Raw genomic sequence first — 17,713 nt, 5'->3', positions numbered from 1 at the left:
GTGATAAGAGGCAGCTGTGCCGCAGAGCCCCCAAGGACTGGGCCCAGAGACAGGTTGTCGGTCTGAGCCGGGCCTTCTGGAGAAGTGTACGAAAACCCCATGGCTTGGAGAAAGAAGGGTGAACCGGCAGGCGACAACGAGCGTCCAGGCCTTGCTAGCCGCCCTGTGAACAGCAGGGACGAGGAGGATGCGCCCCCGGACCCCGGCCCCCTCCAAGGGCATCCCAGCCGCGCCCCCACAGCCCCTCGGCACCAGGCTCATTCTCCCCCATTCGCACCCAGATGGATCAAGGGAGGCGCGAGGGCTGTCGCCTGGCCCAGTCCACACGGCCGGGGCAGGGCGGGCAGGGGTGTGAATTCCGACCGTCCTGACTACCGTGCGGTCCTGCCCCTCTGCCCGGCGCGGACTGTGCAGTGGTGATGCTCATGGGCCTGAGCGGCAGGGGCCAGGGCTCGGGCCTGGCTCCGCCTGTCCCAGCTTCCCAGTCTGACACAGCTGTGAAACCACCACATGGCCCTGTGGGCACGTCACTTTGCCCAGCCTGGGCACCCGCTCCCCACCGGCCACTCAGGAGCCCTGTGGCAAGACCGTTCCCTCCCCAGTCCCCTTCATTCACTTGCAGAGAACGAACTCTGGATAGCTGCATTCAGCTCTGAGTCCATCACTCTGCGGCAGTCGCCTGTGATTCTGGATGTGCCACACCCACCGACCCCCTCCCTCTGGCCTGCGAAACTTTGGCACCAACATCCCTGAAGCCAGGGCCGGTTTCTGGATGAACCTCCACCCTGTGCTCCCCACCGCTGATTGGGATGGCCTCCACAGCCCACGCTGCCTCCCTCCCCCATGGCCTCTACTCCCTCCCAGCTCCCTCCCAGCAGCAACTCAGGAAGAGGGAAGGAGATTTCCCAAAGGGACTGTCCAAGGCTGAGTTATGGAAGGTGCCAGGGTTTGGGGCATTTCCATGTGGCTGGAGAAGCCTTCCTGTCTTCTTGTAGCCCTTCTCTCTGCCTTTGAGTACAAGGGGTCATGGAGTTGTATTGACAGCACAGGATCGGGATGGTCCCCCAATGAGGCACCCCTAGGGCAGGCTCTGTGTAATGACCCCAATGAAACTCTGAAACCCTCTCACCTGGGCTTGGCCTTGTAATTGGCTTTGGCCAATAGGACACTGGTAGACAGTTCTAGGCAGAAACTTGCCAAGCACCCCATACCAGGGCCTACGCTTTGACTGCCAGATGAGGGTTTGGGAGAACCTGCAGTAATCATGGTCCTACCTGCCACCAGTTCCACTGCCCGACAGACGGATGAGGTCAGGTGAGGTCATACCAGCCTAGACAAACCTCCATGGTGGGCCTGGGGTTGTGGCTCAGTGGTAGAGCTCTTGCCTAGCATGTGTGAGGCCCTGCGTTTGAGTCTCAGCACCGCATATGAATAAATAAAATAAAGGTCCAACAACAACTAAAAAAAAAAAAAAAATTTTTTTAAAACCCTCTCTGGTACAGATGCATAAGTGAGCCTCAGCAAAACCAAAAGAAAAATTGTCCAGCTGGGCCCCACTCATTTGCTGAGTCACACAGAATCCCAGTCATAAGTACATTAAATGGTTGTTATTTTAAGTCACTAAGTCTGGGGATGGTTGGTATGTCGCCATAGCTAATCAATAGAATTTGCTTCCCCTATTTACCCAACGCCTCTTCCCCATCCCTGTACTTCCCATCTCAGGAATTGGCACAGTCATACACCAATCACACACGCAGAGACATTCTCGAAGTCTCCCTCTCCCTCACCAAGTACGGCTGATCTTACCTCCCAAACATCTCTTTCATCCAACTCCTTGCTTCTGCTCATCTGACCTCATCACCAGTCAGAGGTCAGGAGAACAGGAACACACACCTCAGAAGATGCCCAAGACCCGACAGGGCTGAAGCAAGAAAAGATGAGCACTTCTAGTTTTGTTTTTACTTAAAAAGAAACTAAAGCTGAAAACAATATAGTATGCTAATAGTAAAAACTGGTGCTTTTTATCGCTCTATGCATGCATTCTTTTCTATGCTGTAACTTAATGCAAGGAGTACTAGCATCATGTGACAGAGATTGCAGAGAGGCAGAGACAGGGTGGATAACTGCCCTAAAGTTATTCAGTAAGACGCAGAGGCAAGGTTTGAACAGGTCCAGCTTCCATAGTCCTCCAGCTCTCACGTGCATTAGAATCACCTCAAAGGCTCTTAAAACACAGATGGTTGGGCCCCAGCACCAGAATTTCCGATCAGCCTGGCTGAGAATCTGCATTTCTCATGGATGCCGAGACAGCTTGTTGGGGGACTACGCTTTGAGACTCCCTGCCTGGGTTATTCTCCTTGCAACGACTTAATATTCAGATCAACCTGGGATCGCCCGGGACATGCCCAGCCTGTCAGCCCCCAGGCTCCCAGGCTCCGAAGCTGGGGAGGCTGCCGTGTACCTCTTCATCATGATCATATTGCAAGGAATGGCAGGGCTTTTCATTTTATTGTCTTGAACTCTTCTAGAAAATTTTAAGTATATGAGAGAGAGAGAGAGAGAGAGAGAGAGAGAGAGGGAAGAGAGAGAAGAGAGAGAGAGAGAGAACAGCGTAGTGATCCCATGTACCCATCTGCAAATTTTGATGACTGTCACATGAAATTACTCCTCTCCATCTTTTTTTTTTTTTTTTCTGGCATAAGGCAAACCCCAGACATCACACACTTTAATATACTTTTTTAACAGGACCTTTAAAAGAAATAAATATACTTTTATCACGCCTAAAAAATTAGCACTCATTCCTGTATGTCACAGAATATTCACAAATTTCCTGATTGACTCAAAATGTCTTTTTTAGAAGACTTGACAGCTTTAAATAATTTATTGGGCTGGGCCTGGTGGCTCACACCTGTAATCCCAGCGGCTCCTCCCTGAGGCAGGACGGAGAGTTCAAAGCCAGTCTCAGCAACAAGGCGCTAAGCGACTCCTTGAGACCCTGTCTCTAAATAAATTACAAAATAGGGCTGAGGATGTGGCTCAGTGGTCTAGTGCCCCTGAGTTCAACCTCAGGTACCCCAAAATAAATAAATAAATAAGTAAATAAATAAATAATCGCAGTTTACATGAACTGGATTAGATTAAGTGGGCAGACAGATTAAGTTACCTCAATTTAACTCAACTAACCTGCAAAAATGGACTAATGACTTAAACAATACCTGCAAAAAAGCACAGATTGCAGGCCAAACGCTAAAGGGCAGCTAAAGGACAACAGGGAAAGGGAGGGGCTGGGGCTGAGGCCCAGTACCACATACAAATAAAGATATTGTGTCCACCTACAACTAAAAATTATTTTTAAAAAGAAAGAAAAGGGAAGAGTGACACATACCTTCTGTGCAAGACTTCATCAGTCACTTTGGAGGCTTAAAAAAAGTCAATCAAAAGTCAGATCTGACAGGAAGTCAATCAAGACAACTCAAAATTATCAAGAAGGTGCTGAATATCATGTGTTTCATTTTGGTCTCTTTAGCCATTTTAAACGTGTGCGTGCAATAGATACATATCCTCTGTTTAAGGCAGAGCCTTGCTATGTTGTCCACTCTGGCCCTGGATCCTCTGGCCTCAGCCTCCCACGCTGAGCCTACCGGCATGCTCAAAAAATGCTGTGTACAGGCTGTGCGTGCAGCTCGGTGGTGAGCACAGCGAGAAGCTGAAAGACCCCTGAGGTGGACAGTCCAGAGGAGCGCCTCCCTGGTCTCGTTCCTCAGGTTGTCTGTGATCCAAACCCAAGCTCTTCACAAGCCTGCTTCCTGTTAGGTCAGCAGAATGGAGGCCAACTCCTTACTCCACCCGCTGGGTCCACCACACCCTGCTTCCCTCTTTGTGCTCCAGGAACACTGCGGCATTGAACCCTGGCCCAGTCACCCTGCGTGTGCACCCACAGGCCTCCTGGGGCCGCCCTCCTTTCCCTCTTGGCTAACTCCTACTGAGCTGTGACACCTGGCTGGCAGTCACCTCCCTTCAGAAGTCCTCCTGCCCTCGGCCTGTCTTCCTGCCTGGGCATGGGTCCTCCTCTGTGCTTCCATACGAAGTGAGTTTCTGAGGACACCTCACACCTGTGTTAGCAGCACCGTGTGGGTGGAGAACGCGCCCCCAGGTGCCATCCTGTGGGTTTGGATGAGTGGCTCTTACACCTACTGTTAATGACAAGTGATTCGATGCTCCTGTATGGAACACAATGGTTAAATGCATGGAAACTAAAACCAGGATGCCTAAATTTAAATCTGCTGTGCTATGGCTAGCCGAGCGACCTCGGACAAGTTGCTTAATGTCCACGTGGGTAGTTTCCTCAAGTGAAAAACGGAGACCGTTATAGGACCTACGTCATAAGGTTGCCGAGAGGCTTAATGAAAAGCACGTAGTGCGGTGCCCAGTACCTACGTAGTAAGCGTCAGTTCCAACCTGCCTGGGTCTGGGCCCCACGCTGGATGTGCGTGACAGAATGGAGGCAGTGATTGAAATAAAGATTGTACTGGATTAAAAAAATAAACTAACGAAATGAACTAAACTATGCCCAGGTCTCACTCATCTGGCGCTGACAGCCAGGCTTCCGTGGTGCAGGAGATTCCTTCCCTGCATCATTGCTGTTCTCACCGCCTCTGCCAGGGGTCCCTGGATGCCTCCCCTTCACATCCAACCCACTCGTCACTGACATCACTTAGGAAAAGCACACATCTGGGCTCAGGCTTCAACTCTGCCCCCTGGACACCCCGCAGGAGGCCCATCTATTATTGTTAACGACCTATCAGCCCAATGAGAGACTGGAAATGCATCTTGAATTTTTTTTTTTTTTTTTTAAACAAAGGCACTGTGGACATCTGTCTTGTTTATGGTTGTTCTCATCACAGTCTTGGAGTATTTTTAGCTGCATATAAAATAACCACCATCCTACACTCTGCTTCAGTCATGCCTCTGACTCTGCCTTTGCAGGCAGAACACAGACTTTCCAGCCACTAAGTGAGAAGAAGGCAGGGGAGGGTGGCCGAGAGTACAGAAAAGAACGAGAGACCCCAAAAAAGGAAGCAGCTGCCCCAGAGCAACAATCACGCAAAATTCCTAGGTGCTAAAGAGAGAGATGGTCGCAGGAAGCAAAGAAGTCGAGAATTGCAAAGGCCCCTTGGCCCGGGGGATTCGGGGAACACCAGAAAGGAGGCCCCAAGCTCTGTGCTGACACACCCAGGCGGGCTTCATGGAGGCAGCGATGCCCGGGTTGCTCAAATTGTGAGCTGGCGCACTCTGTGGAAGAGGAGGAGACCTTCTTTCCTCGGGACTTCTGTGGAGAGGAACACCTCTGCCCATGGAGAGCCACAGACCTCCCCTCTTCACCTCCATGGCCACCTCCCCAGTGGGAAAGGTGTGGCCCCTCACCTTGATAGGCCACTGTGAACCTCTTCTGGTCCCCTAAGCTGGTGACAGAGATGAGGACAATGAGCACAGCCTCCAGCATCACGGCCCACAGGGGCAGGCAGTCCCGGACCGACCGCGGGTACTTGGAGCCCATCCTGCCGTTGTGCACCCGGCAGGGGTTCCACCAGTGCCCGCCGGGCCTCACTTGTGTCTCCCACACCCACCTGAGGGTGTGGCAGGGGAGACACCCGCCCAAGGCCTTATCTTAGGGTGCAAGGCTGATCCTGCGGCCTGTCCCTGAAGCTAATGCAGAGCAGAGGGACCAGGCTGGGGAAGGAGTCCCAGGAGCCCCAATAGAGAGGGGGAAGTAAACGCACGGCCAGTGGGGTTCTTGGCATGTGGGACGGAAAAGAATTTCAGCAGGAGCCAGACAGAGGCATAGACAGAGGTTTAATTAGGAAGTCGATACTCAAGGGAGGATGCGCGCTGTCTCCAGAGGGAGAAGCAGCCCTGACTAGGGCTGGGGGGTCCACTATTCATAGCAGGGCTGCATCAGGGGCTGCGCTGGAGGTGGATCCAGGGTGGAGCTGCCCAATTTTGCAAGGGCACAGGCCAAGGGCTGGGTCAAGGTTCGCGACTGTGTTTTGCATCTCAACGGCTTGAGTCTGCATTTCAATCCCTCAAGACTGCACATTCCCCTCTCCTTATTCTAAACCCCTCTCAGTTTGGACACTATTAATCCAGCCAACAAGTCGGTGTAGGGCCGGCTGTAAGTCCCATTCCCCCAGTGTTGAAGACTAAACGCCCAGGCAAGCCTAGAAAGCAGACGTCCCCGCCTCCGGAGAGGAGGGGACCCAGAAGAGCTGGTGCCCTGAGGGCGGGTGTCTTGCCCCTTTGTAGATTGAGGTTTCCTCTCTGCTCAAGCCCCCTCCTCCCCTTATCTGGCCTACCAGAAGGCAGGGCAGGAGCCGCCGAGCGTGGCGCTCTGCGCTCCTTAGCAACACCTGGTGCTGGGAGGAGGTGTTGACATTTCCCTTCCTTTGCTTTGAGCTGGCCCCCATCTTCCCCACCCAATCATTCATTATCTGTGCTGTCTGTCCTTTGCCCCTGCCTCACTGCCTCAGCATCCCCGTCCTGCCGCGGAGGACAGTTGCCTGGCCGGGATTTAGGAGGCCTGTCTAGCTCTGACTCTGCGGCTAACTCCCCCTGGCCTTCACCTAGGCCTTGCAGAAAGTCTGTACGTGATAAGTGTGGGGGGAGGGAGGACTGGCCTTTCCTTACTTCTCCACTGGTCCCAGCCACGGCTACTGAGTACAGATGGATATGTGGGGCCCCAGAGAATAAAGCTAGGCAGGAGCTGAGGGGAGACAGATGTCGGCCGACCCAAGTGGATTCTTTTTTTTTTTTTTTAATTTCTTTGTGTGTGTGTGTGTGTGCGTGTGTGGCGGATGGACACAGTACTTTTCATTTCATTTTTAGGTGGTTCTGAGGATCGAACCCAGTGCCTTGCACACATGAGGCATGCACTCCCCCAGCGAGCCACAATCCCAGCCCCCAAGTGGATTCTTCACACGCCATTACAGTTGTCCAGTGAAAGACACAGCTGTGCGGTGGTGAGCACCCCGTCACTAAGCTGCGGGCTACTTTCAGAGAAACACCCAGGAGGAACTTGCCATTTTGTTTTTACGTGAAGAGACTAAGACCCACAGAGGTCAGAGCCGAGATCGCACAGTCAGTTGGCACTGGCCACTTCTTGCTCAGTGCAGCTTTCTTCAGAGAAGAAAAATGAGAACAACCTAAGTGTCCAATGGAAGGGGACTGGTTAGGTAAACTAAAGGACACACAACTTGTCGTCAATATGTTCTGAACATATGCAGCAAAAAATGTAAGGTTCATTGAAAGCCCCTCACAGGACATACTCTTAGGTAATAAAGCAAGTTACCGAACAGCATCATGGCATGTTCTCACTTTTACAAAACAATAATGAGCCATGTTGGCACGTGCATAGTTTTAGTCAGCTTTTTCATTGCTACAACCAAAAGACCTGACGAGAACAATTTTAGCATTTTCTTTTTTCTTTTTTTTTTTTTTTTTGCGGTACTGGGGATCGAACTCAGGGCCTTGTGCTTGCAAGGCAAGCACTCTACCAGCTGAGCTATCTCCCCAGCCCTCGAGAACAATTTTAGAGGAGAAAAAGTTCATGTGGGGCTCAGAGTTTCACAGGTCTCTGTAAGTGCAAAAGGACGGGAGGCAGACCTCCACAGATTCAGAGAAGCCTTTATTCCTTCGAGGACTCGGGCACCGCTGGGACCCATTTTCCGGATGGGAAAAGGGCCATCAGTTACAGAGGGGATTTTGGTTTTATAGGGTACAGTGAGGATGAGGTCATCATTGGAAGTTGTGCATGTGCAGTTTTGACTGACGGGGCTTGTACAGGTTAAAACCTGTACAACACCCCAAGGGATGAGTGCTCAGATCTCATCCATTGTCATTTAGGACTAATTTGCCATGAGGGAAGGTCAAGGTTTAGGGCCTGGCATTCCGAATCTGCCCCTTTCCCCCAGGGCCTGCTGTTATGAGAATGCACTGGAAGAGTTTTAATGTCTGGCCAGTTTCCCTCCCTCCTCCCGGGCCACACACTCCCTCCATTTTTCTTGGGGAGCTGTCTTATAGGAATATTATTTTCCATAACCCTCAGTCTCAGTCCATAGATGGCCGACTCTATTAGCTCTGGGCTACGGATGAGGCAGAACACCATGGAGGCAGGGTGTGGAGGGGATGCTCCAGACAAGGAACCAGGAAGCAGAGCAAGACTCCCCTCACCAGGGGCAGAACCCCAAAGGCACACAGCCATGGACCCCCCTCCTCCAACCCCTCCAAGGGGATTAATTTGTTATGGAAATCGAGCTCCCGAGGGTGAGGGTGGCAGGACTCAGGCTTCTTGATGAGACAGCGCTCTGAAGTTCTGGGCCCCCAGCTGAGATGACACGGGTTGGCATCATTTCTTCACCATTACAACATCGGTGGGTTTGATCCGTGGCCTACGTGACCAAAGACGGTGTGCAGAAATTGTATGGCAGGTAGTTCACAGGTGCAGAACAAAGACAGAAGACATTTGCGAGTGTTATCGTGAGGCAGCCGTAACTCAAGATGACTTGAGTGTGTCTTCCTAAGAGCTAAGCCTACAAGGGTATGGTTTAGACAGCAGTTAATCGGCCTAGCAATTAGTTGATGCAGCTACATTCCTACAGAGTTCAGAAAGTTGCAAAGTACAAGAAGGACCTTTCTCAGGTATCCTTGAATCTCTGGCCTTGAAAGCCTGGCACAGGGGTGTTTACATATCAAGAGGGAGTCCTTAGACTCCTAGAGACAGCTATTTACAATCCGATGGGCAGGGACCCCTGGCTAATTAGGTTCCCTGTAGAAAGGCTGCCAGAGGTGGGGGAAATTAACTCCTTCCCCAGGCATTGCTTCATCATACTGTTCTTATAATTTCATTTTATAATTAGGTCTGGTTTCTCTATCACTAATTCACCGGGTTAAGTCTCTCATAGCCCAATCATTTCACCTCTAAACCTTCTTGCATTGTCTCTCACATGAGCTTTTGGGGGACACGTCACATCTAAACCGAAAGGGGGCTGCAGGCCACTCAAACACTGGCTGTCTTTGCCCTAACTGTTTTCCGAGCTAACGTTTATTAAGCACTGTTGTAAGCACCTTGCAAGGTGAGGACCGTGGGAGGTGGGTGTTAGTCTCATATTACAAAGAAGAAACCTAGCAGAGCAAGGTGAAGTGACTTGCCCACGGCCACAGGGCCCATAAACTGTGGAGCGGGGATGAACCTGGGCAGTCCTGACACCCTGAAGTGAGTGTAATGTACAAAGCTGCTCTCCCCGCCCCTTCCGGTGCAGCCATTTTCCCCGCCTCCCAAACATTTGTCAGTCTGTGAACATCCTGGCTAGCTATTGGTTCATCAGTCAGCTTGCAAGTATCCTTCTCCCATATTGGTCCCCTGTTGGCCAGGGTGAATTTAACTGCTTCACAGTAGCTACCCCGCCATCTTTTCTCATCCTTCTCTCTCTCCTACTCACTTTCTCTATCCTCCTCGCTTTTCCACTCTCTCTAGCATGCACCCTTTCTCCTTCCCTTTCTTTTCCTCTCATTTTCTCTCTTACCCTGCAGTGAGACACTCTGTTTGCTTAATAAACTCCCTTATGTGATTTCCCGTGTCCGGCGTGGTTTTGAAGCCAGAATTGAGGACAGGTAGTTAGTGTAGAAATAGGGAATCTGGTCAAATCGAGGAAATGAAGCCATGAAGCCATCTGCCTCTGGAAGTTGGAGGCTGCCCCTGGAAGAATGGAATGTTAAGGATCTCCAGAGCCCATTGATGACCAAATTTACCTGCCTTTATCAAGGACTGCAAGCAAGGATCTGCTAACTAATGCCCCCTGGGCCCTTGCCTGCCTGAATCACCTGGGCCCTCCCCCTGCCCATGGCTTCTCACTTAATGCAAAACCAGGCCTAGTCACAGTAGGCTGGAAGGAGAGATAAGGGGGAGAGAACTGGAGAACAAAAGAGACTTTAACCTATAAAAGATGTAGGGTGCGCTCACTTCTTGGGACTTTAGAACATCAGCCATGGCCCCCTTCTTCCTGCCGGGAGAAGTCTGTATTATTACCTTTAAATAAAACCTGCTTAATATGCTTGCCTTGGCGTGCTTCTCTAGTGTTCAATCTTCAACATTAGAAGGAGCAGAACTCGTCACCGGTAAACGGTGGTATCAGTTTCCTGGGATTCCTTACAGTGAGGAACTCTCAACTCTAGTCCAGATGACTCCTGAGTCTTTTTCAAATTCTAAAAATCTAGGAACATAGAATTCCAAGCCCTCTGCCACCCCAGAGCAGATGAGGGAGGGGGTGCGCTGGCTCCCAGAGCGCAGGGTCTCCGTGTCCGCCGTGGTCACCCTGGTTCTGATTTCTAGCCATCCTCTGACCCTGAGCACTGCTTGCACACTGGATTTTCTCGAGGAGGAAATCCTCTGGGCAGGAGACAAAAGAACGTGACCCCCATTGGCCTGGGCCTAGGATTAGTGGCTCTGTAAACCAGGCAGGCAAGGACCACCTGCCCAAGGGCACCAAACTTCAGCTTGGGGAACCAAAAGATTTCCAGGCTCTGCCGGGCCCTGTGCCTACAGTCCCCGACTGATGCTGCGCTTACCAGCTGGCCAACTAAGCCTGGTGGCAGCCGGCGGCATGGCACCCTCAGCCCCGCGCCTCCGGATCTGTGCCTTCTGCTAAGGAGGGGCCACACAGCTCCCAGAACAGGTCTTCACTAGTCGGGGATGGGCCCCGCAGGTGGCCTCCCAATTTGTCACAGATGGAGTTTTTGCCCTTCCCCTCTGACCCCTGAAGAAGGTCCCTGTCTTCTGATGACAGTTCCAGATGTTCAGTCTTGAGATCAGCAAGGCAGGCCACCTGTCTGTGAGCTGGGACAGACACATACCAAACCAGGCAAGGAAGCCCGCTGACTGCTGGCTGGAGCCGGGAAGCGTTTGGTTTCTCGTGGTACGAGTCTTCCAGTCTTCTTGTTTTTGTTTTTGTTTTTTGGGGGGGTGCTATATGTCTGAAATTTTTCATGATAAAATGCTGGAATGAAACACTCCGCGTCTGTGGCCTTCCTCCCGCCAAGCACCTGAGTGCCGCCCTGGCGGGTGGAGGTCTGCACTCCACCCGTCCTCGGGAAGTTCCCCAAACGCCCAAGGGCAGCACAGCCAGTATGGTGGCATGAGCCTGTGGTCCCAGCTGCTGGGGAGGGCGTGAGGCTGGAGGACCACTTTGAGCCCAGAAGTTCAAGGCCAGCCTGGACAACATGGTGAGACCCCATCTCAAAAATTTAAAAGATAAAATCAAATAAAAGGTCAGCATTTTCCCCCCCCGGGGGTGTTCCTCCCACCCTCCTCACTTGCTCTGCAGCACAAGCGCGGCCACTGAGTATAGAGCGGATTTTCACCTGGCCATTGTTGATCACCCTCCCCTGCGAGAATCTGCACATGAGGAAAGGGGGACTTTCGATTGCTGTGGGATCTTCAGCACCAGGTACTCAGTCCACATAGTAAGTGCTCAATAAATATTTGCTGAATGAGTAACAGTATTCTTTCTGGAACACCAAGCACTGGACCAAGCATTCTCCATATGTGATTTCATTTAATCTTCCCCTCAAGTCTGCAAGTACAAACATCATCACCCCTGTTTTATTGATGAGGAAACTGCTGCTCAGTGAGGCTAGGCTAGTACCCAAAGTCACACAGCTAATAAATGGCAGAGCTGGGACCCAACCCATATCCATCTACACTACAGCTTGTGCTATCCACTACAGGCAATTCCGCCTCCCAGGTTACTTATACACCCGCAATTTCCTCATGAGCCAAATAAGGTGGCCTGCTCTGCTTTCGTCCCAGACTTATTACCAATGGCATATTTGTAAGCACGCCTGGCAACCTGGGTTCTAGAAATGAACGTGGGCAGGTGGCACTGCAGCCTTGGCACTCTGGTTTCAGCAGCCCGGCTTCCCCAAGGAGCGGAGAGTCGAGTCAGAGAGTCCTCAGCTTTCACATGGGATCAGGACTTTCTGTAAAAACAGGACTCTGAGAACACACACCAAGCTCTCCTCACCACTGGAAGGAAGCTTGCCTGCACCAGGCTGTGAGCTTACTCCACACCTGCCTGACTGAAGAGTGGCCTCTAACACCACGAGCTTTGGAGTCAGGCCACCTGGGTTCAAATTCTCACTTCTCTAATTTATTAGCTGTGTAACTTTGGGCAAGACGGTCAGTCTGTCTCCTCATCTGTAAAGTAGGGGAAAAAAATCTGTTGTGAAGATTAAACAAGGTAGTCCATAGTCGGATGTGTAGAAAATGGTCCATGAATGTTAGTAATTATTATTATCATGCAAACTCAGTAATATAATATAAAGCTGCTCCCCCACCCTTTACGCTGCAGCCATTTCTCCACCTCCCAAATTCTTGTCAGTCTGTGAACATCCTAGCTGGCTATGGGTTCATCAGTCAGCCTGCAAGTCTCCTTCTCCGTTATTGGTCTTTGTTAGCCCACGGATTTCCACTGCTTAAGAATGGCTCCCCCACCGTTCTCTCTCCTCCTCCTCCTCGCTTTCGTGCTCTCTCCTCCCGGCTTTCACTCTCTCTTGTGTGCGCACTCTCTCTCTTTTCCTCTCATTTTCTTTCTTACCCTGGAGGGAGACACTCTGTCTGTGTGCTTAACAAACTCTCTTATGTGAGTTCCCGCGTCCGGAGTGGTTTCTGGGTGCTTACGCTGGTGCTGTGACTCGGGTGGGCTCTTCTACCACCACTTAGGTGGGTGGACTCCCATCCGTTGCCCCGGACCCCAGATGCTGGGTTCACCTTCCATTTGCCCATACACTCTCCACGTCCACCACTGGGCTTCAGATTGGTGAGTTTTCCCCTGGTCAGCTTAAACCCTCCTCTGCTGACCTGAGACGCAACTGTTGATGGTCCGGTACCCTCAAGGTGGTTGAGGAAAGGGGGCTCCCCCATCCACAACTTTTGCAGTTACGACTGGCCCCCTTAGTTGACCCTATCTGATGGTGGGGCCCTGATCTTTATGGTGGAGATTCTCTCTCAGGGTTGAGGCTCTTCTTCACATTCGCTCTCACTCTCGCAAATCCTGACGTCAGGTCCTCAACTCTCTTGGTTTTTGCCCGGCACACATTGATGTCCAGGTGATGACCCCATTACTGTGCTGCCTTCTCGTCTCCAGCCAACTAGTCTGTGACCTCGGGATGCCCTGGACACTGACTCGGCTGTATCAGTCTCCACCATGGGATCTGGGTCCTCCGTTCTGGCAGATTCACCCCTGGGGTGTCTACTAGACAATCTTAAACCCCTTTACCTGACCCCTGGCCTAGGTGATCAATCCAAAATGGCCACGTAATGGCACACAGCTTCTGTGAGTGAGTGGGCAGATGGAAAGGGAGTCCTTATCTTCAAGTCTTTCTTGTGCTTCTTTGCTCTTCCTGCAATCTCGAATGCCTCCTTTTGGCTTCTTCCCCCCCTCTTAATCCCTTCTCCTTCTCCAACTTCAACTCAGCTAACAAACCACCCCCATACCGGTCTGCTGCGGCAGATGCCCCTCTGGCCCCTGCTTCTCCATCTCCTTTGCCTGTTCTGTTTCTGCTTCCGTTCTCCTGCCCAGCCCACCCAGTCCTCCTGCCATGAGGTCCTGTGCACATATTCTAGCCCCCCATGGGAGGTGGCTGGTGTGGAGGAAGTCACCCTAACCAGCCCAACAGCCAGTGGCGTGTCGCAGTAAGGAGTATGATATAGCAGCCCCATTCCTCAAAAGTAGCGGGAGATAATGTTTCATAATAGTCTGCATCCAAACCTGACCTGATTCCCAACCAGGAAAAAAGTTTAAAAGCCCTAGGGAATTCCCCCTGCCTAGCCTTGCTGAAGCCTACATTGGAATGTAGACTGCAGCTGGCTCAGCGAGGGAACAACCTGAGATTGAAGAGAAAAAAAGTGTCCTTTTTAAATTTCTCCTGGGCTGCAACACAGAACACTCTATCTCTCCCTCTCACCATTCTCTCTGCCCTTCTCTTTCTTACTCTCTCATACTATAATTAATGGCCATTATCATTTTTCTTCTAGGACTCTTGTTTTTCTTAAATGCTACATTTTTTGAGCTCACAATTTTGATCCTACATACCTAGGTTAATGATTTTTGATCAGTTCTTTTTATCCAACTATAGAGTTATTTTTGAACATCTGTTACATTGCAATGGAGATAAATGTTACAAGGCCTTTGCTTTTGTGTTATGTATTGTGTGTCTGTATGCAACTAAATATAAGCATGCATAAGATTAAAATTTTAAAAATGGATCCAAATACTTTTAATTCATGTGATTTAAAAAGGTTCCATTTAAATTGGGTAAATTAATAAAAGTAAAATGTCTTTAAAATTAACTCACAAGTCTCTAGTTGGTCAAACTAATAAAATGTTGATGTTTATGAAGTGTCTAACATCAATTTTTCTGGGATTTTTCTTCAACAGGAAAGAAACGGCAAATACTGTTGGTACGCTTTTCTGATATCTTGTTTTTTTTACAATGAATGAATTAGAGTTGACATGTATGGGATTTCTCAAATGTGTTTGTTAGAGACATCTGATTAATTACAAAGTTAATAACATCGAGTACTCTTTAACTCCTTAAATTCCATGGGTTACATACTTAAACATTATTGGTGTTTTCAAAGATTGGTAAATAAAAAAGTGTTTAGAATTGCTTTGTGTCATTACTAAAAACAAGGTTACTAAGAATTATATCCTAACAGGTACAATTCTATATACAAAGGGTTCCAAAAGTTTCAATTGTGTTTCAATTAAAGTTCTATAAATAATAAAATATTTAATCTTATTAACTAAGTTGGTTACAAGTGAGACAATCAGTTAAAGCTATTTAAGGTTTTTCCTAAGGTCAAATACTAATGTACTGATATAAACCAAAGTTTAATCTACATGTTAAAATGACAAGAATTCTTAAAAACACCAATTTACTCTTAATATTATATCCGTTAAGTTTTATTCTTTAGAAAAGTTAGTCTTAAAAATTGGGATTTATACTATTATGGTTAAGCAACAACTGTTAGAGTATTGTACTACATTACAGAGTCTAATTTTTTCTTTAAAAAAAAAACTAAATTTGGAATGGTCATTCTTTGTATATTAAATATGTTCATATTTTCCACTTAAACAAACCTTTAAAGCAGAAAATTTATCAAACTGCTATTCTCCAAATTAAACTTTACTGTAATGGTAATTTTAAACTTATAAAGAGTAAATTTTACTGGGGATTTATTGCTATCACTTAATGTTCTGTTTTAGGACCTGTTATCAATAGGGTATATATAAAATTTGTTACTTTTTACAATGAGATAAAAAATTTAAATGTAAATGTATTTCTAAAAGTTAGTGAGAGCCTGACTTGTTTAAAGGTTAATATCATGAAACATGAAAGCATTTTGCCACTTTGCCACACAAAAAGAAAGTTAAAAGCTCTCTCAGCCTTTCTTTAATTCATGTTTTAGATATAATGTTAAATTGTGTTAACTAATGTTCATATAGACTCAGGAATCAATATATGTAAACTTCTTAAAATGACATTTAAGAAAGAAGTAAAGATCAACATCAGAGTTAGAATACTTCACTTAAGAATTGTAAAGGGCCACACCTTTCCTGAGATAAGGTTCTGCCTCCCCTCTCACCTTACTGCATGTTAGAGTGACTCCAAAATAAGCCAGACTCCAGTTTCTTTAAAGTTATATTCAAAAGATTGGTTCTTGTTGTAAAACTACTGTGATCTCAAATGGCATATAATGTAGAGCTCAGCCAAAAATTCAAGATAGCTATTATACAAGCTGAGTACATTTTTACTCTTGCTAATTTAATTTTACTGTTACCTGTTTTTCAGAGGTACTGCTTCAAGAACACAGAACCTAGGTAACTTGTGATAATAAGTCATCATCTATAGAACAGATAGTAATGGTAACTTCCAGTACTAATACAGATCCCAGTTAAATAAAAGGGCAAATAACTGTAAAGTTATAGATATTGAAGTTAAAGCCCAGTACTCTTACTTTATGACTGGTGAGACTGGCTTGCTGGATGGTTAAGATCAAACTTAAAGATTAAAATTAAATACAGAGGCCAAGAAAAACCAGTATTTGGATCTTGCCCTAAAAGTCAGCCTGCATCCAGGGAACAAGAGAACTTCTCTAAGGAGATTTGCAACACTGGGCCACACAACCTCCCAATCAAGGAGATTGATGAGACCACCAGAGGATGAAAAGCCAATCAGTGCACCTGCTGCAGAGGAGGATCATTGGAAAAGGGAGACATCCCTGATGCTTCCAAGGGAAGCCACCTCATCAAGGAGACCCTGCCTAACAGATGGCACTAACAGAGCTAAGAAACTGTTCTCAAGTTCCCCATGAGTGACCCCTGTGGGAACTCAGCTGACTCTTTAACAAGACAGGAACCGGTCAATTTGACCAGCTTGATCTTAGATGCATAGCAAAACAGTTAAAACCAAAATATAGCCACTCTTGAGCATTTAAAGGAAGTAATAGTTAAATGTAACTTAAAATATACACTTGTGTTAGCCCACTAGAATAAAGACTGGAAGCTACAAAAGAGAGATTCTTAGACAAATGTGCCTAATAACTATCAAGAGAAACTGCCAGAGTCAGAAGTTTTTAGTCAGTTTAAGGACTACAGATCTTCCTAAGCTACACAGGTAGGCTTAACCTATGTTTGCTAGTATGATTATCTATCCCTAAGTAACAGAAATATAGAGATCTCTACTAAACACAGGTTATACCAATAAAAGAATATTTTACAAAAATCAGATGACATTAAGTAGCTTAACTATATTTTCTGGGGACATCAATGACATTAAGAGTTAAATGTTGGGGCTGGGGCAATAGCTCAGTCAGTAGAGTGCTTGCCTTGCAAGCACAGGCCCTGGGTTCGATCCCCAGCACCCCAAAAAAAAAAAAAAAAAAAAAAAAAGAGTTAAATGTTGTGTTTACATTCCTGATAACCTGGACAATGTTAAAGTTCCCAAATAAAGGCCTTGTCCTCTCCAGCCTTTGCTAGGCCTTGTTATGGGAACAATTTCTCAGTTCTTCCACCTCCTGGTGAGGGATTATTGATTTCTGTCATCTTCATGATATTCATTGACATGTTCCAGATTCTACAACATTTATTTTGTATTAATCTCATCAGTACTCATGTCTTTTTGTTCTTCTCTCATAGAAGCGCCCACCCCTAGATGCCTTTACAACCTGCTCTTTCCCAACCAGACTTCTACCATGGACCCCTCGATTGAACCAATTTTTAACTCCAAACTGCTTGCCCCATGCTGCCCCCTTCCAGCTCGAAGCAGCCAGAGCAGTCATTGCCCCCTTTCCCTACAGCAGTAAGGAGTTCCTAAAACTAGAGGGGGGAATAAAGTCAGAATTGGGGACAGGCAGTTAGTGTAGAAATAGGGGATCGGTCAAATCGAGGAAATGAAGTCCATGAAAGCCATCTTCCTCTGGAAGTCTGGAAGTTAGAGACTTCCCCTGGGAGAATGGAATGTCAAGGATCTTCGGAGCCCATTGATCACCAAATTTCCCTACCCTTATCAAGGACTGCAAGCAAGGAGCTGCTAATTAATGCCCCCTGGGCCCTTGCCTGGCTGAATTACTTTGGCTCTCCCCCTGTGCCATCCGCTT

At 48.0% G+C, this 17,713-nt stretch overlaps 1 protein-coding gene across 1 annotated transcript in view; it reads right to left on the bottom strand.

Moving 5' to 3' along the window:
• Positions 1–5,557, bottom strand: part of LOC124965797 (RH-like protein) — a 38,913-nt gene extending 33,356 nt beyond the window's left edge. The window contains exon 1 of the mRNA XM_047526970.1: positions 5,425–5,557. Within this exon, the coding sequence (XP_047382926.1) occupies positions 5,425–5,557 (133 nt within the window). The remainder of the gene's footprint in view (positions 1–5,424) is intronic.
• Positions 5,558–17,713: the final 12,156 nt, after the last annotated feature.

Source organism: Sciurus carolinensis, chromosome 1 (genome assembly GCF_902686445.1).
Source record: "Sciurus carolinensis chromosome 1, mSciCar1.2, whole genome shotgun sequence".
Classification (NCBI taxonomy): Eukaryota; Metazoa; Chordata; class Mammalia; order Rodentia; family Sciuridae; genus Sciurus; species Sciurus carolinensis.
Note: the sequence above shows the minus strand (reverse complement) of the source record. Positions and strands in the feature narration are given on the sequence as shown.